The sequence below is a fragment of the Eupeodes corollae genome, chromosome 1 (genome assembly GCF_945859685.1).
Source record: "Eupeodes corollae chromosome 1, idEupCoro1.1, whole genome shotgun sequence".
Classification (NCBI taxonomy): domain Eukaryota; kingdom Metazoa; phylum Arthropoda; class Insecta; order Diptera; family Syrphidae; genus Eupeodes; species Eupeodes corollae.
In genome coordinates, this window is record NC_079147.1 from 159,678,938 (window position 1) to 159,704,824 (window position 25,887).

Below are 25,887 nucleotides of genomic sequence, written 5' to 3' on the forward strand. Positions count from 1 at the left end.
TTTGTTGTTTTTTTTTCGGTTTTTAATTTTTTGTACAGAAACTGTCAATTTGATTTTTTTTTAAATTGTACTGAATGTTGACAACAATATTTTTTGAAAGATAAAAGTAAATTAAAGCCAATATCTCAAAGTTTTGGGAAGATATTTGAGTCCAAAATTAATTTTTACCAACTTTTATTAAATTTTTTTTTAGGTTTTTATTTTTTGTAAGAAAACTGTCAATTCGATTTTTCTCAACATTTTGAAAAATGTTGAGAAAAATCGAAAAAATGTTGAGAAAAATCGAATTGACAGTCAGAGTGGTCTCATAAAAATAGTTAAGGAGAACACAGTAGAAATTATAGCACATAGCATTAATGTCACAGTTCTCAAACAAATAATTCCAGTTAACATTACATAACAGTTTGAAAAGTTCATTAATTCTGCATATTTTAAAGCAAACATTGCATACATTAAAATTAAAAGATAGGTCTAATGCTGGGTGATGTCGGTCTTCTTCGACAAGTAGGGTATTGGCTGAGTTTACAGCAATATCAGCATTGAGTGTTTCCGAGAAGAATATAAGGACCAATATTTGGTTGAAGTTGTTGGCAATCCCATTAAATTGGTTTAGTCCACATGAGGAAAGACTTTCAATTGTCAAGAATTCATTGGTAGAGGACATGTTAATAGGAGATAGATAGTTCTCATGCGTCTGTTTAATCCAGATCAAGTTTGGAAGATTGAAATCTCCTAAGTCTAGTAGCTCATCTTGTGGCTCAATTTGATCGTTTATTTTGTCTAAACGTTGTTGAGAGAGTTTGGAGGTATATGTGGCGATAATGTTTAGCAGTCCTGTCACAGTTTTAACTGTTATGCAAATCCTTTCTACATCATATTGATGAAAGTTGTCAACCAAAGTGCATATCAAGCAATTTTTTTACGGCAAGCAAAAGTCCACCTCCTACAGTGCTGATTAAAGCAGTGTCTATCACGTCTGTACACTTGGTAATTCGAATCGAAGAGTTCCGTATCCAAGAATGTATTGTTTAGCCAAGTTTCAGACAAAATGATTATATAGTGTAGTAGAATGGTTATATTTTTGTAGACCTTATTGATCTTTGTCCGTAGTCCGTTGACATTTTGATAATAAATTAGAATTTTTTGAAGCTGGCTTCTTTGATAATGTGGCATTGTCTGGACATTGCGAAAATGGTTAGAGGATGATATTCTTGTGCTGATTTGCTTATTTTCAAATTCTTGGACTATTATACCACTAGGCCACATAGAAACGGAGTTGATAAGTCCGACGATAGAGTCGAGCATGTTTTTGTTTGAAAACAATATTTCTTATAGAATAAAAAAAGTTTGAAGCCTGAATTTCAAGTTTTTGAAAAGATATTTGAATCGATATCCAATTTTTTACCAACTTTGAGTAATGTTTTTTTTTTATATTTTTATTTTTTATAAAAAAAAACTGTCAATTCGATTTTTCTAAAAAATTTATCAGATTTCAAAACATTATTCTTCGTTGCACAAAATTATTTTGGAGATGAAATAATATTTAAGTCGTAAAATTTTGGAAGTGACAAATTTTTTGTTCAGTTTTTTGATTTATAAAAAAAACCGTTGAATGGATTTTTTTCAAAAAATATACTTTTTTGATATCACGTTACAATATATTATATAAAATTTAATTCAAGTCTCTAGTGTTTTTGGTTCGTAGGATATTTAGGGTTAACCAAAATGTTCACCTTTTTTTTCAAACTGCTATGGTAAAAAAACCCCACGCAATTTTCTTAAGAGCCCTTTCTGCATCTTTTGCATCTATTTGTCTTATTATCTGTATAAGAAAATTTATTTGAAATCGATATCTCTTCTGGTACTTGAGCTATGGACGACGAAAAAACGTCGCGAACGTACGTACGTACGAACGTACGTACGTACGAACGTAGGTGCACACGCACGCACAGATATCTTTCTAAGAATCGTTTATTTTGACTCTAGGGACCTTGAAACGTTGAGAAATGTCAAAACTTTCAATTGGGAAGTTAATAAGAGAAATGTGTATTCTTTACCGCTGAGAGAATATGTCCACCTTAATCCCTTCCATTACCAACATGACGATCGTTTCTGTAAACTTCGAACTCTTGACTAAAAAGTTTAGTGTCGGAAAAGCTTGAATTAAGTCAATTTTATGTCAAAACGAATACGTAGTGTGGGAAATATTGGGAGTTAAAAATGACAGCAGTTTTGCTGCGTAGTCCCCTTACGTTTTGGCCTGTTATGCTTTTTGACTTGGTTTTCAAAGTCTCTGCGGGCCATATATTTGTATTGGAAATGGAATCGATGAACGAGGGATTCGTTACTAATTTAAAAGAGGACACAAAGCTATTTGGTTTACTGGTCTTATTACACCTAATGGGTGAGCAACAAGGCATGCTCTTGGTAGATTCTAAGTGAACAATTTTATCGTTTGGCGTTGTAACTGAGTCCAGACTAGATATAAACATTATTTTTGGTTTCGAGACAGCTTTGATAGAATTTCTAGCAAGCATAGAGTTTTCTCCGGTTCTTTTCTTGGACTTTTTCTTTTGCATGTCAGATACACTTTCTGCGCCGGAACCTATGATTGCACAAGCATATCTTCATCTGCAGAAGAGAAAGCACCAGGAATTTGGAACTGAGCTTAATTATTAGTCGAAGTAGAACTATCAACCATGATGTTGATTATAGAATATGCATTTATTGTTTTAAAATGTAAAGTAGAACCAACGTATTTTGCATCGTAAAGATTACCATGCTGATAACTAAAACCAAACAAATTGATCAAGTTTTCCAGCACTTGTTGTTATCCGACTGCAGTATTTTCAAGCTTTACACGGCACAGGTCCGTTACGCAATGAGATTTAAATTTTCTCTGAACATACTTCAACTGTAAAGTTGTAAATTTTCACAAAAATACCAAACATACATACATATTATGTATGTATAAACGATTAGAAAACAATTTAGTGATAAATTCAGTTAAAAAAGATATCGGTTCTATAAAAATATAGATATAGTTAAGGAATCACCAAATAAACTTCATCAAAGATAAATCATTATCTATACACAAAAAGCCAAATCAGGCAATTCTTATGATAATAAGTCTGACAAATATGAAAGGGGCGGGGACCTATGTAGGTCCTTGTCTGATAGATGTCTACCAAGTAAGTGTGATACTTAATAATATCATCATCAAAATACAAATTTACATACAAAAAAGTGTATGACATCAAATCGTTAAAAAAATACAGTTAAAAAACAAGATAATGATTAAAGATTACAATTCGTTACGTGGCAATCTATACAAAAGGAAAATTAAATTCTTATCTTCAAGGTATTATCTTTTTGAGCAGATAGATAGATATAGTAAAACTTTGTAGACATTTTTAAATTTATCATTTGGCATTTGACCTCCTGCCGAGAAAGATACCATAACTTTTAACTGTATATAGAGATAGTAATTTGTGTGATTTTTTACGTCAGGTTTTCATGATTTTAGCACGCGTCATGGCCACTCATTTCCGGCAATTACAATTGATATCGCGGCTTTACCGTTGACGGAAATGTCTCTTCAACACACCCTTCACAAGCAAGTGTCACATTGTGTCGATTTGTTATAGGTTAGTCATATGTACATCATTGTAGTATGATGTTAAAAAGCTTTACTTTGATGGGTGCAGTTTATATAAGACACTTGAACTAATTCCAAAATTGTTGGGAATTTCTCAATTGTATTTGATTTTCTTTTGTCATTGATGAGTAAGAGTTTTAGCAATTGACGCATGTACTATAAATAAATAGATTAGGTGGCGCAACAGTTCATGAAGAAACAGGGCCTAGTGACTTACAACTCTCAACCATTCCTGTGTGCGAGGAATGTTGTCAGGGATGGATGACGCATGTAGTATATTATATTACATTCAGCGTATATATTCTAGGTTAGGTAAGGGTTTGATTAAGGATCCTGCTGACCGAAAAAACTAACACAATTAGTCCGTTGTGATATTGCATAGATTTTAAGATCGTCTCTACTCGTCAAACCATTAAGAGCTAGAAATTAAACTTAACTTTCTAAATTTCTTTTTGAGCTAGAAAAGACACAGATGAACAACAAAATTTTAAATAAGATGGTTTCAAAAGCTGTTGAGTTTTCCAAAACAACAAACTAAACTAAACTAAAATCTGTAGTACATTTTCCTTAATATATCATTTGAAATGTTGTCGAATTGACGCTTACTGCACTTTCAAGTCCCGCTGTTACTTGATGATGTCTACAACTACAGTGCACTGTGGACTTGAAATAACTCCATACAAAAAATGTACACCGGTAAAACACGGTCATGGCCATACGATTTTTGCGTTACGAGAAATTAATTGCGTAGACAATTTATGGTGCCGGCGTACATCTAAGTTTTCTCCTTCGACCCAATTCTGGCCGTACAAACTCGTCTAATATCTGTTAACGATAATTGCTCCCTCAAAAAAATAAGGACTGATGACGTCAGATGCCGCTACTCCTATCTAAAGGGTAATCTTTGGCGAATGAAGAGGTCTCTCATGAATCACTAATGGTTTCTTATCATGCCAGTACGGAATATTTTGTCTAGTGGCGTTCTCTATGGTGCTTGTTATAGTATTGCACAAATTGTGCATCCTTCCTCTTCCAACGCCACATAATACGGCTCGTGAACCACTCTGGAGTTAATACGCAACCTACCAACAGAAATGAGTTCCTTTGAGTGTTTTGGATCAATAATTAGTAACAGTAGCGTCTTTCAAGCGGAGGTCCTGGCAGTGACAACAGCTGCTAAAAACGTATCAATGATGGCGATACCACGAGCTGATATCACATCTTACATTGATAGCCAAGCGCCAATAAAAGCGATTACTGCAACTGAGGAAAAACCAAAGCTTGTTTCATGCTGCCGCGAAGAGCTTAAGGTTCTTGGCGCACAGCAAGAGTCTGTTTGGTGCCAGGCCATAGCAATATACCAGGCCACATGAGATAATCAACAATTTTAAGTTTTTACTGAATTTATGGAGACAGAGGCCAATGATTTAAAGGCAGCTTGACTGCCCAAGAAGATGTGTCAAGACAATTTTTTTAAGGCAAGGAATAACGTCTTTTATGGCTAAAAGTTCTGCCTGGAAAACAATCCATTTATTGGATATATGAAAAGAGTGAACAAAATTTAGTCCATCAAACTATATGTCTCCAAAAACCTCGTCCTCCATTTTAGATATATTTGTATAGAAATGAACCGTTGTATGTATTCCATCAATAACTCATTCTTCACTAAGACCTTGAAAAGATGGACCTTTGGAAGTTTGTGCTGAATTCTGAATTGGGGTAGATGTAACCGGCGCGTTATAAGCTTGAGATCTAAGAGAATTTGCAAAAATGGAGTGTACAGTATTATTGATCTCGTCTACAATAGAATAAGACCAAAGGGCTTTTCTTCGTCTGATTATATTAGCGAATGTAAGAAGGGTTTATTTGTTGGGTTTTTATTTTTAGGTAAAGAAGACAATTGCAGTTTGTTTACTACTTAATTACAGAGGAAGTTTTTACAAGCTGCTTTTATCTAGTCCATATTCCATCGGCATGGAATGAATTGACAGTTGTTTTTATACCCAAAGCAGGAAAATGCACAGAAGTTAGCCCTAAGGATCTATGACCTATAAGTCTATCATAATTCTTTCTTAAGAAAGAAAGGCTGATTGATATAATTTTAAGGGCAAGTTTTGATACAAGATTTCTACCTGTGTCTCAACATGCCTACTGTTGAGACAAATCGGTGGAAACTGTGCTACACACCTTAGTAAGGACATCGAAGGTGCTTTAAACAACGTAGAGAAATTTGCAATCACATCTGCACTAACATCTCTGACCGTAGAGGGTTTGGTTCGGGAGTTAATTCATTTAATGCTGACTACCAGAATAATTAACTGAAGGTGGTGGTCTATTTCCTCTCCTCTATAGAACCTGGTGGTAAATGAAATCCTAACTGGTCTGGATGAGTAGGATTTCAGAGTGATTGACTATGCGGATAACGTTGCTATGACGGTGTCAGGAAAGCATCTTAACAATCCATATTGCAACTTATATTAAAAGCATCTAACTAAAGTTGTCAGATACTAATCTGGGTCGTATTTTAGAAAAAAGACTAAATTGAATACAGACAGCATTATTGCACAACTGTAATTCGACAGAATCTTCCTAATATCAATTGTAGCCTGATTCAGTCGAAAATTTTGGCAACAAATGAAGCCTTGTCCCGGTTAGGCAGCTAACAACGGTTTAACATTCACCTTTGCTAGGTGCTGGGTCCTAGAGACGTTCTATGAAATTGGTGAATTCACCAGAAATGGTACAGTACAACCCATTGTACCTGTTACGTTTAGCTAATGCTGGCATACTTTTGACCTTTTCAAAAGCTGTTTGGATGAGGAAGAGTACGCCTCCTCTGAACATGCCCTGGTCTAGCAGAAAAACGCAAGGCTGACCTAGAAGAGTTCTTCTACAACGATTTGAACCATCTCAATAATATTAACATAATTAGTCTTTCACATTTCGTAAGGAACTCAGACTGGTTTCATTGAGCTTAGAAGAAGGCCTTAAGATTTATGTGGTATCGTAATGGGCCTAGTCCATTACGGACAGCCACTTCAACCTTATCTAAATTTCAGAGGATACGAAAAAGAACACCATTTTTTTTTATTGGCCAACATTGTTTTCCTTCTATGCATTTGCCACTTGACACGCCTTCCCCATATTGTATTGGAGCTACGCTTTCATGTTTTTAAAATCGTAGGATCTAACCAATCACTTTTTAATTTTTATAAGCCCTATGCATTGAAAAATATCAATTTTATTTAACATCCATGGTTAAGCATCAATAACCACTTGCAACTAATTTTTAAGAAACAAAATAGAAAACTATTTCAAGACATGCAAGGTTTCAAGACATTACAAACAACTACATAATATGTTAGATACTTTTCATTTGAAAAAGCCGCAAAGTGATACCCCACCATGCCTCTTCGTTGTAATCGTTTTAAAACAAATTGCACATTTTTGGTAGACATGTCTTCCACTCATGGGTTGCCTACAATTTTTATTGGATTTAATTTAAAGTTGTCTGGGCTGAAACCAATTTATAGATTTTACTAAATCATTTCCAATCACAGTTCAGTAAGGCGATACATTGAATGTAACACAGTTTAAGCTTCTTAAAAGGTTTTACCATGTACCAAAAGAAACCCGTATATTAAAACAAAAGACCCAATAAATTTAAAAACAAGCAAAAAACTCACCCACTACTAATTAAACATCCTATTGACTATAACTTTCCTTTAAAGTCCCAAAAAAAAAAAACCGAAACTAAACGATCTCAGAGACACCGGCATCGACTTTGAAACCAGAACGCATAGGCATTGGCTTTGGCAAGCAACAGATGAACAAAATAAATACATAAAGTGTGACGTTTTGTAATGTTCATAGTCAGAAAAAAAACATTGTCAAACGAAACCTAAGAATATAAAAAACCAAAGCTATACCGCCAAACGACATATCGTCATCATGAAGACCGACAAACCTACAACAACGAAAAATGTCAATATTAGTTGATACCAATTCGAAATTTTATTTGAACTTTTTTCCGTTTCCGATTTTCTGAGTTTGCGTTTCGTAGATGTGTTGATTTGTTGTTGTTGTTGTTTTGTTTTGTGGCTAAGACAAGGTGCACAATAAGAAAACAACAAAGTTAACAACTTTACTCTTTGGTAAATAAAAATTGGTTAAAATGTTTTTATTTTTTGTGTTCTAAATGCGTGACTTAAGTTCGAATATAAGAATCACCATCACAAGCAAAAACACTTTCCTTGGTCGGTGGCGGCCGGCGGCGGTGATGATTTTTGTTGACTTTTTCGAACTCTCTTCCGTTCGTTCTTGGCGGTAAATATACCGTAACAAGACTATAAGTCATTGATTTTTTGTCGGCCACAAAAATAAGATCGTTCAAACCAGAATAGACAGTCATATTAGTCTGTGATGATGGAGTGACATAAACGTACGTCGTCGTTAAGTTGACAAACTGCGTTCTGATAATAATTATTTTTATTTGACTTTAATTGAATCTTTTAAGATTGATACCTATTAAATTTTGCTACCAGTATTAATTTTTTTTTTCTTTTTAGATGGAAGCGCAGCAACAGCAGCAGCAACATCACCAGCAACAACAACAGCCTATTGAACTTATAACGGAAATAAAAACAGAACCAAATAATGAGCAAGTACCCTCACGAACACCAACAACTGAGGAACAGCATCAGCACCAACAGGAGCAGCAGCAGCAACAGCAACAACAACAACAACAGCAGCAGCAACATTTGCAACATCAACAACAACTTCAACAAGATCATCAACAACATCAGCAACATCAGCAACAGCAGCAACAACAACAACAACAACGCAAGGAACATAACACCCTTAACGTTTCTAGACTCTTGCGTAGTGACCTTATCGATCCAACGTCAGTGCCAATTGCAAGGACACAACAGCGTCGCATTCTGACAACTGCTGGAACTTTGCGGTGAGTGAGTGTTTTAAATTGAAAATGACGTATCACATGATAGAGAAATGAAGACACACGTGAGCTCTTGTTGTATTTGACATTTCAAGTAAAAGTGGTTTTTATCTGTAAATACTCGTATGTTTAAAAATTGAAATGATTTATTAACAGAATCAGTTAATTAAAATTATTTAAATAAGGAAATCGTTTAATGAATTCAGTTAAAGCCATAAATAAATTATCAAACAAGAAAGGAATATTTTTGCTATGTTTTTGTACAGTGCTTATTTGTTTGTTGTATCAAAACCGACCCTTGGATTTTAAAATAATCTCAATGATCAGTCCTAGCAAAGTGATTGCCGGATTTAATGAATAACAAACAGATTCAAGGAAAGGTTTGGTCCGTTATCCGAAATTTCAAACAAATGTGAAAATGTAGGGGCAAACATGGGTCTTCAAGTTTTTTTAAAAACAAGGCACGGATATCAAATTCGAGATTGTTAACTTACTAAATATTTCGATGATATATACGCACAAATTGTGACTTGCTTTTTTATATTTAAACAACTAAATTTTATTCTTGGTGTATGGCCTCACAGTGTAAAGTGTAAAGAAAACAAGAAGTCGGTGAAAGAGCTCTTGAAATGTTGACAAACACATCGGTTTTTGGCAATGAGTTTGTATAAAATCGATAAGTTTCGTTGAGGAACAGATCTTATTCGGTATTCTAGTGAGTTTGTTTGTATATATGTATTTTAAAATTCATAATTTGTCTGAATTTTCTAACAAAGAAGGTACAGAATTCCATATCTTAATGATTCACTTTTCCGCAACTGGAAGATAGTGAATCCCGCCACTAAACGATCAAGGCACATTGATGAGTTTCATGCGCTCTTATTTTACCAGATTGGTTTTTAAATCATTAATTTAATTGAACAGCAATTTACGCATTAAAATAACAATTCAATTTATTGACAACAATTCAATAGAACAGTAATAATAAAAAAATATAGAAGACAATTTAACAACTTGAGATTTTACAATTTTGACATTTAAGCGTTAAGGCTACTAATATGTAGGAACATCTTTTTAGGCGGCAGCAATGGAAAACGTTAGCCGCGGTTTTGGAGAACGAACACAAAAAATACAATCCAACTGAGTAGAAAATAGATACTAGCTTTATACTTACTTACTTCCTTCAGGTGGCGCTACAGCTCTGTGTGAACTAGGGCCTCACCCAACAAACTTCTCCATCTAGCTCGGTCCTTAGCTAGATGTCTGCAGTTTCGCGCTCCAAGTTGGGTGAGGTCACTTTCCACTGGTGCGCGCCACCTGATCCGAGGTCTTCCTCTACTGCGCTGTCTTGTGGGTGTAGATTCGAAGACTTTCCGGGCTGGAGCATTGGTTTCCATGCGCTCTACGTAACCCAGCCATCTAAGTCGTTGGACTTTTACCATTCTGGTTAAGTTTACGTCGCTGTACAGCCCGTACAGCTCGTCGTTCCAACTTCTCCTCCACTTCCCTTCGATGAATACGGGACCATAGATCACACGAAAAACTTTTCTCTCGAACCGACCCAAGGTGCTTTCATCCGCTTTTGTCATGGTCCATGCTTCTGCACCGTATAGAAGGACGGGGATGATAACGGTCTTATAAAGCGACACTAGGGTCCCTCGAGAGAGGACTTTACCACTCAATTCCTTTCTTAGCCCAAAGAAACAGCAGTTAGCGTTTGATCTCAACCATCTTATTGAAAAACAAAACAATTTCCAAAAACCTCTTTACCTCTGTTTTATCGACTCCACTAAAGTGTAAGTGTCGAACTGCGAAAACAAAAGCATATGGACAGCACTATAATCATTTCTCTTTAGTTGGTGCAGTTTATAGGGTCTCCCGCTCCAGCGGCTTTGTTTGACTTCAGATTAGATATGGCAATCCTTGGCTTTCGTCGTCTATGTTGAATGCTGCATTTGCCTGCCGACATTCCTCATCAAATCAAAGGTTTCTTGTTGGTGGCTGCTTGAGACCCAGGACCTCAGAGGCGGCTTCTCTGATTGCCTCTTGCCCCTGGTTTTCGATACATTGTGTTGGCGACAGAGTTTTTCGAAAGAGGTTACTTGTAACTCAGTCGGAAAAGGCTTTGGCGATTGTAGCAATTCCACGTTGTATCTTCTCCTACCTGTTTTGCTTTGGGTCTCAAAACCCGAAGTGCTACCTTGGTTACAACGAGATAGTGGCCCGAGTCAATGTTAGCTCCTCAGAAAGTTCGGATATCCATGATGCTGGAACCGTGTCTGGCGTCGATAGCAATATGGTCAATCTGGTTGACGGTAGATTGATTTGTAGAGCTCCAAGTTCCTCTGTGGATGTTGCGATGTGGAAAACGCGTACTGGCTACCATGACGTTTCGCCCCACAGCAAAATCTATGAGCCTGAAACCGTTGTCGGAAGTGTTGTCGTGCAGGCTGTTTTTAACAATTATTCCACCAAAGATGTTTTCCCTTCCTAGCTTGGCATTAAAATCGCCTAGGACAATTTTAATATCGTAGGTGGGATAGTACTCATATGTTTTGTCTAAGAGCTCGACGAATATATCTTTGGTGTTCTCGCGTGCGCGCTATCAGGCTAATATTGCCGAATTTAGCCTTGATGCGTGTGGTCATGAGGCGCTCATTGATACACCTATAGCTCAAGACTTTTTGCCTAAGTCTGAATCCAATGACAAAGCCGCATCCAAATAAGCGCTGTTGGTTTTCGTGGTACCAGTCATCATAGTAAATATTGCAGTTTTTCATCCTCTTTTTGCCCGGCCCATCTCATCGCATTTGCTGTATAGCCGTGATGTCTGCTTTATAGCAGTGTAGGGCCTCCGTTAATTCTTCGACCGCACGTGGTCTATTAAAAGACTTAACATTCCACGTGCATATCCGAAGTTCGTTGTCCTTAATTCGTTTGCTTAGGTTGCCAACAGTAATTCCGTCCGTATCCGAGGCTTGTTGGTGCCTCGCAACTATGAGGCTTTTACGTGGCCAGGAAGTCACCCCGACGGCACAACCTCTTACCTGGAGCGTGAGATCCTTAGTATAACTCCAAGGACGAGGAACCGGATAAAACCGCTCCTTATAGGCCTATGCTCTGAATAAGTTGTAGAAGCCCTATAAGGTGCTCACTAAGTAGTTCACGCCACTGTTGATTCCGTCTTGAGAATTCCTCCGCTGAAGTCTGGATACGGAGAGGTGCCTTGGTGGAAAAACCTCTTCCCCCTCTCTTGTTTGCTGCCCCCAACAACTTTCTACTGGGGTTGGAACCCAATCTCCAGTTGAGGTACTAGGCACCCGATGTCTACCACGGGGAGTGAGAGTAGGAGTTGATAGACAGAGGTTTGTTTTCAGAAAAACCTGTGGACGCTTGTGTCCTCTTCAATGCACATGCCTACCATTTGAACAGTAAAAGTTATATAGCACATAAAATGATATTATCAAACAAATTTATGAACAAACAACCGGACTACATACAATCAAAATTAGATAAAATATCACACAAACAGAATGATATTGGGGACAAACAATGTTTATTAGAAAAAAAAATTAAACAAATTCAAGGAATTCTGGAAAGGAAGAGACTGACAATTTATTTAGCAAAAACGAATTTTGAATTTTTTAAACGGTATCGAAATCGCAATCGAAACAAATGCAAACGAACTGAATTTGTAAGGAGAATAGAAAAGAAAGGAGAGAGAACGAGGCCATTATTAATTTATCCTTTATAGCCAAAATAAGCAATCATACACAAATATTTTCTGTTTTATTGGACATACATAAGGAATGTAGGAAACGCAGTTCGGTAGTTCACCGAGAGAATTTGTTTAACAAGTCTTGAAAAACAAAACACAAAAATGACCATAGTCCAAATATACACGCCAACAACTTATTCAACGGACAAAGAACTTGAAACCTTTTACGAAAACTTAGAGCAGGCTTATTATAAAGCAACAAGAACTGAAATAATGTTTTTAATAAGTGATTTCAACAAAACACTTATCCCAAGTCCCAATGGTAAAATGGAGAAGAAAATCTTTTTGGGCATTTTGAAATGAATAATTACAGACTTAAAAGCCTTTTATCGACATTCTATCAAATTTTATTCGAAAACTATACATGCATGATCCAAACCAGCAATGAATGACAATCAACTACGAGAGCAAGCAGGATTCAGCGAAGCATCTCAACCACTGAACACTTTTAGACAATCAACCATCTAATTGAAAAACAAAACAATTTCCAAAAACCTCTTTACCTCTGTTTTATCGACTCCACTAAAGTGTAAGTGTTGAACTGCGAAATCAAAAGCATATGGACAGCACTATAATCATATAAAAGTGGACATCTTATTGGAAAATAACAATATAGACTACTTTGAAGACTACGTGTACCTAGGGCAAATCGAATCTTTTAAAAAGCAAGACTAAAAAGAAATAACTAGACGAATCAAAAACGCATGGAATTAGTTTAGGAGCTTTAAATAAATACTGAACTCTAACCAAAGCAGTGATTCATGAAAATGCGTATTTCACTTTTCAATTCTAACTGTTTTGACACATGGGCTTTAAACCCTAAGCCTAACGCCATTAATCAATTTAACCAAAACTAGTATAACAGATTTATATGGACAGCAATGGGGCGCTTATAAAGACAAATATTTTGAATTGAAAATGAAAACTTTTGTAAGTTAATATAAATATCTACAAATTTAAGAAAAATTATAATGTAATAAGGTAATATTTAGGTTTGATTTCTTGGAGAGAATTTGTAATTAGTAAAATAATAATATTTTCAAATAAAGGTTTAAATAATAATTTGAGGAATTAAAAGATATACGATTCAAGAATTACATTTCAGTAACGATTGCATTTCACTATCTTAAATTTTCTGGCTTAATTTATTTTGTATCGAACGGTTGTACAAGTTTACTTTTATAACTATGAATATAACTAGAGTTGTCAATTAAAATATCATGTCTCCCTTACTATAGAATCTTATAGAATCTGAATCGATATCATTATGTGCGCATGTAAAATAAGCCTTAAAATATATATCTAACATTTTTTGCCTATAGAATCAGATTTAGGTCAACGACAGTAGTTAAAAAAATAGAAATACAATTTTTTTTGACATTAATGGTAATTTTTTTGGAGAACATAAAACACAGATTTAATTTTTATTCCAAAAAACTTGTGTATATTGTTCATTTTATAAATATCTCACTCAAAAATATTGTTAGTATCTAGATTAAGATATACAGGACTATATGGAGGTAAATTCCAAAGCAAAACTAAATTTAGAACACTACGAGAGTTGCAATACCATCAAAACAAAAGAGCTGAGTATAAAACGTGATTTTATATTTGTTTAGTTTTTTTTTGTCTACACTTTCTGTTAGTTAAATTATAACTAATTGTTTTTTTTTGTTTAACTGTAGTGAGGTCAATGATCCAGTGAGAGAAAACGACACCGATTCAGACTACAACAGCCACCAACACTCTCCATCGGATTTTGGACAAATGGCTCCACGAGCTGACGAACCCCCAACTGTTTATACCTACGAGTCAACAGCAACAAACCAGACACTAATTGGCTCTGAAAACCAATCTATCAAAATCGAGTCCCTGGACAAAGATCAGCAACAACAATTACAACAACAATCCGACCAGCCATCGTCGGGTAGCTCTGCGGTTTTTGGAGAAGCAGCTGTTGTGTCGGCTGCATCACTGCAAAATCACCATGGACAGCACACACAGCATCACAGCACAATCCGTGTATATGAAGATGAACGCTTTGCTGCCATCGAACATGGCGATCAAACCCAGATCATTTACAGCTACGATCCGAGCGCCTTAAATGGGGCTACTGTCGTCGACGCTCACAACGAGTCAAAGACCTTCACGAATCTAGGTCCAGCTGGTGGAAGTCTTCCAACGGCTTCTGGTACCGAATACTCAGTGACTGGGAATTATAGTCAGAGCAGTCCATATGCTGGCTTGTCGCAAGCCTATAACATAGCTAACGCCAATCCCCTCCTGTATAAAACCGACCCAACGCTGAATTCGATGCGACCCAATAGTCAATTTCCCCTAACGGTTTATGAGAATCCGGGTGTAACTGAATCTTATTGGCCTGCAACCACATCCATTGAATTCCCTAATATTGTAAGGACCGAACATTTTAACAAATTGTCAATGAACTCCTCAGGACTATTAAATTGTTTATATTTGCAGAACACCTACAACCAGGTCATAACCGATGAATATGGCTCACCAAACGGAAGCCCTTGGACGACATCCTCCGGCGGCGGCACCACCACCGCCACCTTCGATACGACAGGAGTTGAATTCAAGTGCCAGTATTGTGGATCACTTATGCTAAGGAAGGACAATGATTTGATTTGTATTACATGTTCGGCGTCACGAATGTCCCACATGACACGTTTGCCACCACGCCAAACCAAACCAAAGACATCCACTCTCAATAATAATCGCAGGAATGGAGTTAGTTGCGCGAATTGTTTTACCACATCGACCACGTTATGGCGACGCAACAATGAGAGCCAACCGGTTTGTAATGCGTGTGGATTGTACTTTAAGCTGCACAACATGAATCGTCCACTAACGATGAAAAAGGAAGGCATCCAAAAGAGGAAACGCAAACCGAAGCTGGCGAATGGAACACCAATGAGGAACCCCCTACCAAGTGAGTTTTCTTTATTTTTCCCTTTTTTTGGGAGGATCATATTATGTTTGAATGTTGTGTCTGATAGAAAAAATCCTTTTACGCCATTTTGAAGACATAAAATGGGATGGAACCTTTTTCTTTTAAATTTTTAGTCTTTTTCTGGTTTTCCAATCACGTTTTTGAGATTTCAATTGACTTCATCATAAATTAAAAATAATTTTTATCGACAGCATATTTTTGCTGACTTTTTGTCTATTTATAAAACTCAACAAATTACTTTTGATCTCAGGTATGGTAGTGCCATCACATCATGCAATGTATCCGTCGCAAGTTCAAAATATTGGACTATCGATGGTTTCTGCCCAAGATCTGCATGACATGTCCACCGGTGGAGGCAGTAATGGCAATCGCATCAGCATCAGTCACGCAGATGTCAATTCGATGAACATACCACGTCATCATATTCAATCGGATGTTCCAACATCGGTAGGGGATAACAATCACTCTGCCCAATATAATTGTTGTGAGCCTCCGTCACAAAGTCAATCGCCACATTTACCAAATTCCAGCACCTTAAATCGACAGATTAATCAAACGTAAGGTTTCTTTAGACTTCTTTAAGAAAACAAAATTAAAGTCAAATATACTTTTTTATTTAGAGTTCCTCCACTAGATGGCGGTAGATCGGTCAATGGTGAAATTGCGACCAGTGTTATAACAAGTACCGGAATTCCCGAAAGGTCCTCGAATAACTAAAATTAAATTAAGAAAACCAAACGCGTACAGGTGCAATGCAGGTACCTCTGTCTAATAATTAAAATGCTCCACATTTCACAATGAAGCCTTTCCTCAATTAATTGTATCTCGCAAAAACACAAATACTGAGTTGTTAAATCATGTGAGATATTTTCGAGAGGGAAGAAACGGAGAATTTAAAAGAGTAAATTTAATTGCCAAACATTATCCAACACCAAATATTATTTGTAATTTAATTTTATATAAGAAATAAATGTATACCAGTAAAGTTAGTTGAGCTAGAAGCTTTGATTAAACTGAATAATTAGCTATTAAATTCATTACTTTTACAAAGCTTTGATTTTTTTTGGATTATAAGATGTATTGATGTAAAAGCATAAAAATGGTAGTGTTTACGATATAAACTTATTTTTGATTGTAATTCTAAATTAATTAAAAATTCATATAGTTCTAAAAACTATACACATGTCTGTAATTTCTATTTGTTTTTCTTAATTAAATGGTAATGCTTATTTAAATATTTGTAAAAAAGTGAATTTATTTTTAGTGTAATAAACAACCTTGAAAATATTGAGTTACCTTTTAGTTTATTCTATTTCTTTTATGATTTGCATAATTTTTAAATTATAAACATGTTTTCCTCAAGTTTTCTTTTCAAGATTTTTACTGCATGAATTTTCGTAATAACCTATTTTAGTCCACCACTTGTGGGATGGATGTTGGCCATAGGTTGACAATGAAAAAAAAAACAATTCAAAGACTTGAAATAATATACCAACAAATAATTTACTTAAAATGAAATTGTCCAAGAAAATAAAATAACAATTTTATATTCCTATATACCTCTAATTTGATTCCTTTGCGAAACTTTAACAAAATTGTTAAAGAAAATCTTTTAAAAAGCCGATCGTCGACGATGGGGAAGTGTTGACCAAGACGTCGTCGGTGTTGTAGGTCCTTTCTTCGTGAAAGCAAATTAATTTTGTTTTGACATCATTAACGAGTGTGTGAAGTTAGCCCCCCGTTTTTCGATTTTCCAGTTTTGGAAAGTTGTTCAAGGTTATTCCCGGTTTCTTCCGCATTTTTCCAAAGTTGTTTTCTGAAAAATATCTATAAATGGGGGATTTAGACTCCAAAAACAGTTTTTGACCCCGCACTCCATTTTCAAAAAGCGATTTTTTGACAACTGTTTAAGGTTGTTCTTATTGTTTTGAACATTGTTCCAAATTTGTGGACCCTTTTTATCAAAATATCAAAATATATGTGCAAAATTTGAAAAAAATTCTAGGCCCCCACCCCCCTTTTCGAAATTGCAACTTCTTATATTTTTTTAATATTCCAAAAAGTGTTGTTATCATCGTTCCAAAAAATAAGTTTCGTGAAATGTATATATTTTAAAAGATATTGCCCTTGATTTTTTGTTTTTAATACAAAATACGTGTCCCCTTTTTTCATGTTTTTTTTAAGCCTACATTTAAATTTAACGTGATGAAACACATGTACTGTACAGCAACTAAAACTTGGCTGATCTATCTATCAAAAAAAATCTCAATGTCTTTAAATATTGTTAAAATTATTTTATCTCCCCTTTTTCAAAAATGAAAAAATCAAAAATTGTTTTAAGTGAAAGCTTACTTCCCTCATTTCGCGTCCAAAACTATAAAGAAATATAGCTAAAGCCACACAAAAACGAGTTCCATCCCAAAAGGTGCCAAAGCTGTTTTCTTTCAGCAAAGACCACATTTAAAAAACACTTGTATATGCGTAATCACTCGATCAAATTGTATCATTTAAATATTTCAAAAATAAAGATATTAAGTCCAAATAAAACTTAACACTGTACCATTCTGTTAACAATATTCTGGTCCCCCTATTCCGAAATTCAAAACTCCAAAACTTGTTCCCAATAATTGTTCCGGCGCTTTTGTTAATTTTAGTATGAAAAATTTACAAACAATGCTCCCCCGGCCGCCCTATTTCCAAAATCGAAGATCTTAAACTTGATCCCTATCCAAAATCACTCAAATATTTGGTTTCAAAGATTTATTCAAAAATGAAGATTTTAAGTCGAAAAATCAAGCTATCCAGCTATCCTTGCCCCTCTTTTCAGAAATTCCATAACTTGTTCCCAATCTCATTTTTTGGAACACTTTTTAGAATCTAAAAAAAATATAAAGTTAGAATTTCGAAAAAAGGGGGCTAGAATTTTTTCAAATTTTGCACATATCTTTTGAAAATTTTGATCAAAGAGGTCCAAAAATTTGGAACAATATTCGGAACAACTAGAACAACCTGGAACAGTTTTCAAAAAATCGATTTTCAAGAAAAGGGGGGAATCAAAAACAGTTTTTGGGTTCTCTTTCGGTTTGTCGTCAACGTTCAACTCACAGGAGAAGTGGTCCTTCCATATCCCCAGCAGTATTGACTGCGGTTGTACTCTGATGTTTCCATTTTCGTCTTAGCATCTTTCGTTTCAAAGCATATGCATTGTGAACTTCGTTTCACCTACTCATAAAACTTTCGAATTTCATTTCTACTTCTGAACCTCTCGCTCTGTATATTTTTTTTTCTAAGAAGTCCGGCTTTCTCTCTCGTCTCCTACTCGTAGAGCTTATGAGCAGCTGTCGTCCTTTAATGGGTTTAATGAAAATAATCTATTTATCAACTTCATCTTTAGAAATTGAATCTTACTGCAAAAAATTCAAAGCTTTCTTTGTAACACAACCATTTATAGAGAGAAATAAAACAACTTATGTTTTGAAATAAATCGAATAATAGTCTTCATTTCGCTTTTCATATAGAATCGAGGCTCCAGAGTCGATTTCGATAGTCAGCCATAGTGAGAAGTTTCAGCTTTTTATTTGTAATGGATAGAACCATTAAACCATTTATCCTTTTTTAGCATGCCAAATTACTTCTCCATACCATTTCGAGTACAACAATTTTATAAATTGGGTGGCGCCAACAGTCCGTTGTGAACCAGGGCCTAGTGACTTACAACTCGCAACCATTCCTGTGTGCGAGTACTGTTATCAGGAATGGAAGGGACGTACAATTTTAGGCCGAATCCGAACGCCTAATTTGAGAAAGCACTTTTTCATGACAAGAATTACTCTTGAAGAAATTGTCAATTCCTCGCAAGAGGCAGTACTCACGAAAATTATGTTTTTTTTTTAAATTAAGGTGGCACAGGCAGGGATTGAACCCAAAACCTCTTGCAAGACAGTCCAACGCACTAAACATCATGCCACGGGTACTACTTTTATAACATATTCAAAAACTTTAGTTTTACACCATCAGAGTCTTTCACAATCGATCTTTCACAATTGCTTATCGCAAAGAACCAAAAGTCGACACCTATAGCTACCATGTGCACTAATACAATGCAAAGAAAAACAAATTATGACTTGAATTGATTTGAAAAGTATTCGAAGTTATAAAATTAATTAAAAGATAGAACTTGTAAAACTATTTTACTTAATTTTCAATTAAGATTTCTGTTTCATTTTCATTCGATTTTGGGATCCTATAGGTGATACTTGTTTTTCTATATTTATTGCTACTTTTCGTTTTAACCTCCTGATAAAATTTACAAGATTGTGTTTATAAAGGTTATTTTCTAGCTAATATCTTTCTTGGGAACACTGGTTTAAAAAGCTGACGCATTTTGTGTTTTGTTTTATTGTCAAAAATCTTCAGTTTGTTCTATAATTCAAGCATCGTTTGTAAGACGATTGTCTTACAAACGAACAACGCTTGCAAATTTTTGAATTTTATTATCAATATGCGTGCTCTGTTAAGAAAGTTCATCGCGCGCTTCTTCCAGCGAGTGACGAAACTCGTTTTTGGCTGAGTGGGTATGTAAGCAGAATTGTCGATTTTGGAGTGAATAGTAGTCAGGAGCATTGCAAGAGCTACAAATGCAACCAGAAAAGTCACAGTTTGGCGGGGTTTTTTGGGGCTGGTTTCGTCATTGTACCGTACTTCTTCAAAGATGATACGAATCGTAACGTGACTGTGAATGGTGAGCACTACCGTGAGATGATATCCAACTTGTTTTTGCCCAAAATGCAAGAGCTTGACTTGCATGACATGTGGTTTCAACAAGACGGTGCTACACAGCACGCGCTCCAATAGACTTATTGATTGAGAGGCGAGTTCTGTTAACATTTTGTTTTACGTTCAGGACCGGTCAATTGCCCGCCTAGATCGAGTGATTCAACCCCTTTAGAATACTTTTTGTGGGGCTATGTTAAAGCTTATGTCCATGTCTATTGACGCATTGGAAGCCACCATCGAAGCATTTATTCGTGAGATACCAGCCGACATGTTGGAAAGAGTATGCCAAAAAATATGCGGATGGACTATTTGAGGCTCAGTCAAGGTCAACATTTGCATGAAATATTCTTCAAACATTTAATCATATAAACCATACTATCGATTTAAAAAAAAATTGCATGCATTTTTCTGAATTTTATGTGTTTTATTTTTTAAACATTCATATAGCCTTTAAAAAATTACCCTTTACTTATGGTTATATTCTTATATTTTCTTACTGGCATTAAAATTACACTTTTCTAATTAGTTTTGGCAGCCTTAATTAATCCGACTTCAAAATGAATGTATCATGTCAGGTTTGTGAGATATCACTTTTTAAAATTCAAAAAAAAATATTTTGAGGCTATCTACATGTTTTAAGTAAGGTTTTTTTAATAAAATCCGTGTTGGTTTTCCAAATCTTTTATCCTTTGGTTTAAAATTCAATTCAAATATTTTTTTTATTTCATATTATATTATTAACAAACTTCAAAAGTTGTTTGATTTCAACTGTCTTACAAACATATAAAATATAAACGCTAAACCATCTTTGCTAAAATGGTATTCAACAGGAAATACAAAACGGTTTGAAAGTAAGTTTGGTACTTATTACGTTGCAACTGTTGTTTAAACAATTCGATTAACTATATCAAGTTTTTGAAATATATTCAAGAAAATAAAAATAGTGCAAATAGTTAAAATTAAAGTTCAGCAGAAGCCAGATTTTTAACTTCCCACAGGAAGATATTGTAATGGGTCCGATTTGCCCAATTGAAAATGTTGACATTTCTCGACGTTTCAAGATCCCTAGAGTCGAAATAAAAGATTGTTAGAAAGATGTCTGTGCGTGCGTGTGCACGTACGTTCGTACGTCCGTATGTCCGTATGTCAGTATGTCCGTACGTCCGTACGTTCGCGACGTCTTTTTCGTCGTCCATAGCTCAAGAACCAGAAGAGATATCGATTTCAAATAAATTTTGTTTTACAGATAATATAGCAGAAAGATGCAGAAAGGCTCTTAATAAAATTGCGTGTGTGGTTTTTTTTTACCATAGCAATTTGAAAAATAAGATGAACATTTTGGTTACCCCTAAATATCTTACGAACCAAAAACGCTGGAGACTTGAATTAAATTGTATATAATGTATTGTAACGTGATATTAAAGAAGTATATTTTTTGAAAAAATCCATTTTACGGTTTTTTTGTATAAATCAAAAAAACTGAAAAAAAAATTTGTCACCTCCAAAATTTTACGACTTAAATATGATTTCATCTTCAAAACAATTTTGTGCAACGAAGAATAATGTTTTTAACATCTGGTAAAATGTTGAGAATAATCGAATTGACAGTTTTTTTTTATAAAAAATAAAAATCTAAACAAAACATTACTCAAAGTTGGTAAAAATTGAATATCGATTTAAATATCTTTTCAAAAACTTAAAATTTAGGCTTCAAACTTATTTTATCTTTCAAAACATATTGTTGTCAACATTCAGTAAAATTTTGAAAAAAATCGAATTGACAGTTTTTTTTACAAAAAATAAAACTCTACAAAAAAACAATACTAAAACTTGGTAAAAATTTACTTTCGACTCAAATAGCTTTTCAAAAATTAAAAATATTGGCTTCAAACTTATTTTATTTTACTGAAAATGTTGTTCTCGATATTCAGTAATTTTTATATAAAAATCCAACAGTCCGTTTTTTCTGCTTCAACGAGGGGGTTTGTTCGTAGACTACTACATTAACATGTGATGTAGAAGCGAGCTTGAAGATGGCCTCAATTCTTTATATACCTGAATCGAGTTGAAATGAGCTTGATGGAGTAAAAATTTAAGAAGAAAAACCTGTGTGGAATAGTTGGTTTAACAGATAATACATTATGGTATGTTTATTTGCATGTTTGTGTACAAAAAATATAATTTTGTTTTATTCAAATTACATACAAAATGGACATGGAGTGGGTAGCATATTCTTATATGGTGCTGAACTATTCAGTTTTTCATTATTTAACAAGAATCAAACTTGCACTTCACACACTTCACACATCGAAACACCATTTGCATCTTAGAAAGTGCTGTCAAACTCAATCATTTTTAAATCTTCTTGTTAGGTGGAAACACCAACAAGATTTATTCAATCTAAACTGAGATAAACGTTTAGTGGAAACATAACAAAACTTAATTATCTTTTCTATTGTTTTCTCTTGCAAAATAAGCCCAGTAAGTCTATTTTCATTAACAAATATAAATAATATCAATTTTTCCCCCAACAGAGAACACATGATTCCAAATGCACAACTACTCAACGAACACCGCCCTTGAGATACAAATGCAATACCAATGTCAATGTCAAAAACCCACCCATAGTAAAATTCTACTCTAACTTTTATCGGTGTTATTCATACTATGGATATTGTTTTTGTTATTCGTGTTAAATCCTACTACACTATGGATAGATTTTCCAACAAAACACTGGTAGGGGAGAGTGGGGCTTAAAGTAACACTTTATACGAAAACCTCTGTAGATCCTAATATTTTGAAGACAATTCTGCCAAAACTTTTTTAAATTTAAAAACAATGTTTCAGCTACAAGATCCACACACAAATTTAAACAAATTATGCTCGAAAGATGTCAAGATATTACATTGAAAAAAAAAAATAACGTGTTGTTTCAACTTACCCCCACATGGGGCTAGTTGTAACATAAGTAGGGGTAAGTTGTAACACAAATTATAAAAAACTAAGAAATATTTTTAATGAACATTATTATTTTATTAAAATCTGATAAAAAAACATAACTCTTAATTCAATTAAATAAAACTTATGCTAAGGAAAATATATTATTTAAATATGTTTTGTAAAAAAACAGCCCCAGTTTTAATTAAAAAAAAAATAAGTTAAAAAAAAAAAAATCACAATTCATTCATCAAAAAATATAGGACTATAGGAAGAAGAATTTTTATCCGTGTCACAGTTGAGGCATACGTATACACGAAGAGATCTTTTTACGCACTTGGTGGAGGCAATTTTCCCCTGGCAAGCTTTCAGAAAATTCCCCACAATAAACGAGATACAAACTTTGTTGGTCATCATCATCTTCTAATGAAGAGGCTAATACCTTTTTCTTCAACTGTTATTTTTGTTTTTTCCTAGGCCTCTTGGTTCTTTTTTTGACCAGAACTTTGTTTCTTTCCTCCAATATGGCTGCTTTCTCGGGTATATCCGTCAAAATTGCCGTTTTTCTAACCATACGGGTATATATTTTTTTCGCTGCCCTGCCTTTGGAAAAGGCCTTATATGCTCGGGTGGGAAATTATTTATTTGTAGTTCGAATCCGGATGGTCCCGGTGAACATGTATAGGTATCGGGGTCCAATGATAAAACAGGTTCAGTAACTGTAACTGAAGACTGTGCCACTGCAGGTAATGTTTGGTCAGGTTGCTCCTCGTAAATGGCTCCTCCTGTTTCAGCTTGTTGTTCCACACAAGGAAGTGTGTTATTAGATTCTGTTGGATTTGGCCGATCAGTTACAAACGCCAACAAGAAATCATGATCCTGAAAAATGTGTTCGTTCAGGGGAACGATTCCAGTCTTCTTAAATCCATTTTGTATGTTTGTCGGATTCAGGGCTAAGGGCAGAGCTTTGCTTACGATTGACGGAATATCATGCACTGTCATTGCTTTCCGAAAAGTCGAGGGGTAAGTTTTAACATGTTACTATTTACCCCGCAAAAACGTACAACTTGCCTCACCATGAAATTTCGCACAAAGAAAATAATATACAAAAAACCGAATATAACATATATAAGATATACATACAAAAACAACAAAAACTATGATGAATGTTTAAAAAAACAACCACCACGCTATCTCTTCTGTGTGAACAGGAAGTCCAAAAATACAAACAAAAAAAAGTTAGAAACCTGCTGTTTTTTGGGACTACACACAGAACTTCTCTCGTTGACGTCCAATTGACAACTGTAGTAGTGACGCTGATAGATATGAAAAGGATGCACATTTTTCTCCTTCACGCGATTCTTAATTTTAAGGGGAACCCTATTTTTTTTAGCTGTTACTTCTTACCCCTGTTACTTTAAGCCCCACTCTCCCCTATAGATTCAAATAAAATTTCATACCTTATGAAACTAAGTGAAATACTAAAACATTATGTGAGTTTTACCTTATTCTTAAAAAACCCGTTTTTGGTTGTTTAAATCATTTTTAAAGGGGTATATTTTAAGAACCTGGTGTGTTAGAAAAATTAAAAAGTGAGATTCGAATTTAGGACATCTAAATCCATTAAAAAGGTATTATTTTGTTTGTGGCCAAGAAAAAAACGTTATTTTGTCGACCAGTGTAATCTTCCAGAATTCTGGATATTTTTATTGACTTTACGCCAAAATATATTTTTTAAATAATTAATGCAGCTTAAGCTCTTTTAAATTGTATTGACTTAACCAGAAAGAAGGGAATTTCTTCTTCCGGATATGATGTTCAAGAGAAATTTGAACTTGTGAATGTAATTAATTGAAGACAGATTGTTCGTATTCCAAAAAAAAAATTAAATAAAGCAGAATTTTGCAAATATAAAATATGTAAATTTTGTATCTTGAAAGACCCAACAGCAGTTCACTGACAAAATTTTATTCTCAAAGCTTCTCAAAGAAATAGAACGTCAAAAAAAGAATCGAATGAATCGATTCTACATTGGGACAAACAATTCCTGATTAAAAATCGAGTTTAAAATTGTATACACACATTGCCCCCTTATCCTTATCTAGAAATGCAACCCAAAAAAAAACATATTTTTCGACTGGATCCCTTTTTTCCAACATGGCGCCCAATAAACCAATTTTTGTGTTCATTTTAAAGGTGGCGCCTCACCTTTTTCGGTGCCTTAAGTGGTGTTTTCCCATCATCATCATCCATCCATCCAACCAAATATAACCAACCGAACCGTTCGCTTCTTTTTCCGTCGCGGTGCGTCGTCGTCGCTCTGTGACTGTGGAATCCCAAAAATTAATTTAAAAAGAATAAAAAAATATATATAACATTTATTTTTGCTCCTTTTCAAAAGTAATAAATATTTTTGTGTGTGATACGAACCATACCGCGGAACTGATAACATCCAAAATTATGCTTTCATTCCCTCCTCGACGTCATCGTCATCCTCGTCGTCGTTGTCGCCTTTGCGTCGTGGTCATCGTCATCTTTATAAAAATTATTCTTGTCTGTTCTGATCGGCAATAGTATCTATAAAAAAAACTGCGCTTAAACCCGAAAAGAACAGACATATGATGATGGTGATCCAAAAGCCGGACCATAGAACGAATATGGACAAGAATCAAGAAAGATCTGAAAAACTCAAAAACCAAAAAACAAAAAAACGGAACTGAATAAACGAAGGCGTTATCTTAATTTCGGACACTTTTTGTCCTCGAATGCATTAGCAGCGAACAAGGCACGAGGCGTCAGTCGGAAGG

General features: G+C 34.8%; 1 protein-coding gene across 3 annotated transcripts in view; it reads left to right on the plus strand.

Annotated features, from left to right (window-relative positions):
- The window catches only part of LOC129942196 (box A-binding factor), a 79,838-nt gene extending 63,208 nt beyond the window's left edge, over window positions 1–16,630 (plus strand). For all 3 annotated transcript variants that reach the window (XM_056051047.1, XM_056051048.1, XM_056051046.1), the window contains exons 2-6: window positions 8,227–8,621; window positions 14,079–14,805; window positions 14,875–15,346; window positions 15,618–15,924; window positions 15,988–16,630. In XM_056051047.1, the coding sequence (XP_055907022.1) occupies window positions 8,227–8,621; window positions 14,079–14,805; window positions 14,875–15,346; window positions 15,618–15,924; window positions 15,988–16,084 (1,998 nt within the window). In that variant the 3' untranslated portion in view covers window positions 16,085–16,630. The remainder of the gene's footprint in view (window positions 1–8,226; window positions 8,622–14,078; window positions 14,806–14,874; window positions 15,347–15,617; window positions 15,925–15,987) is intronic.
- Window positions 16,631–25,887: the final 9,257 nt, after the last annotated feature.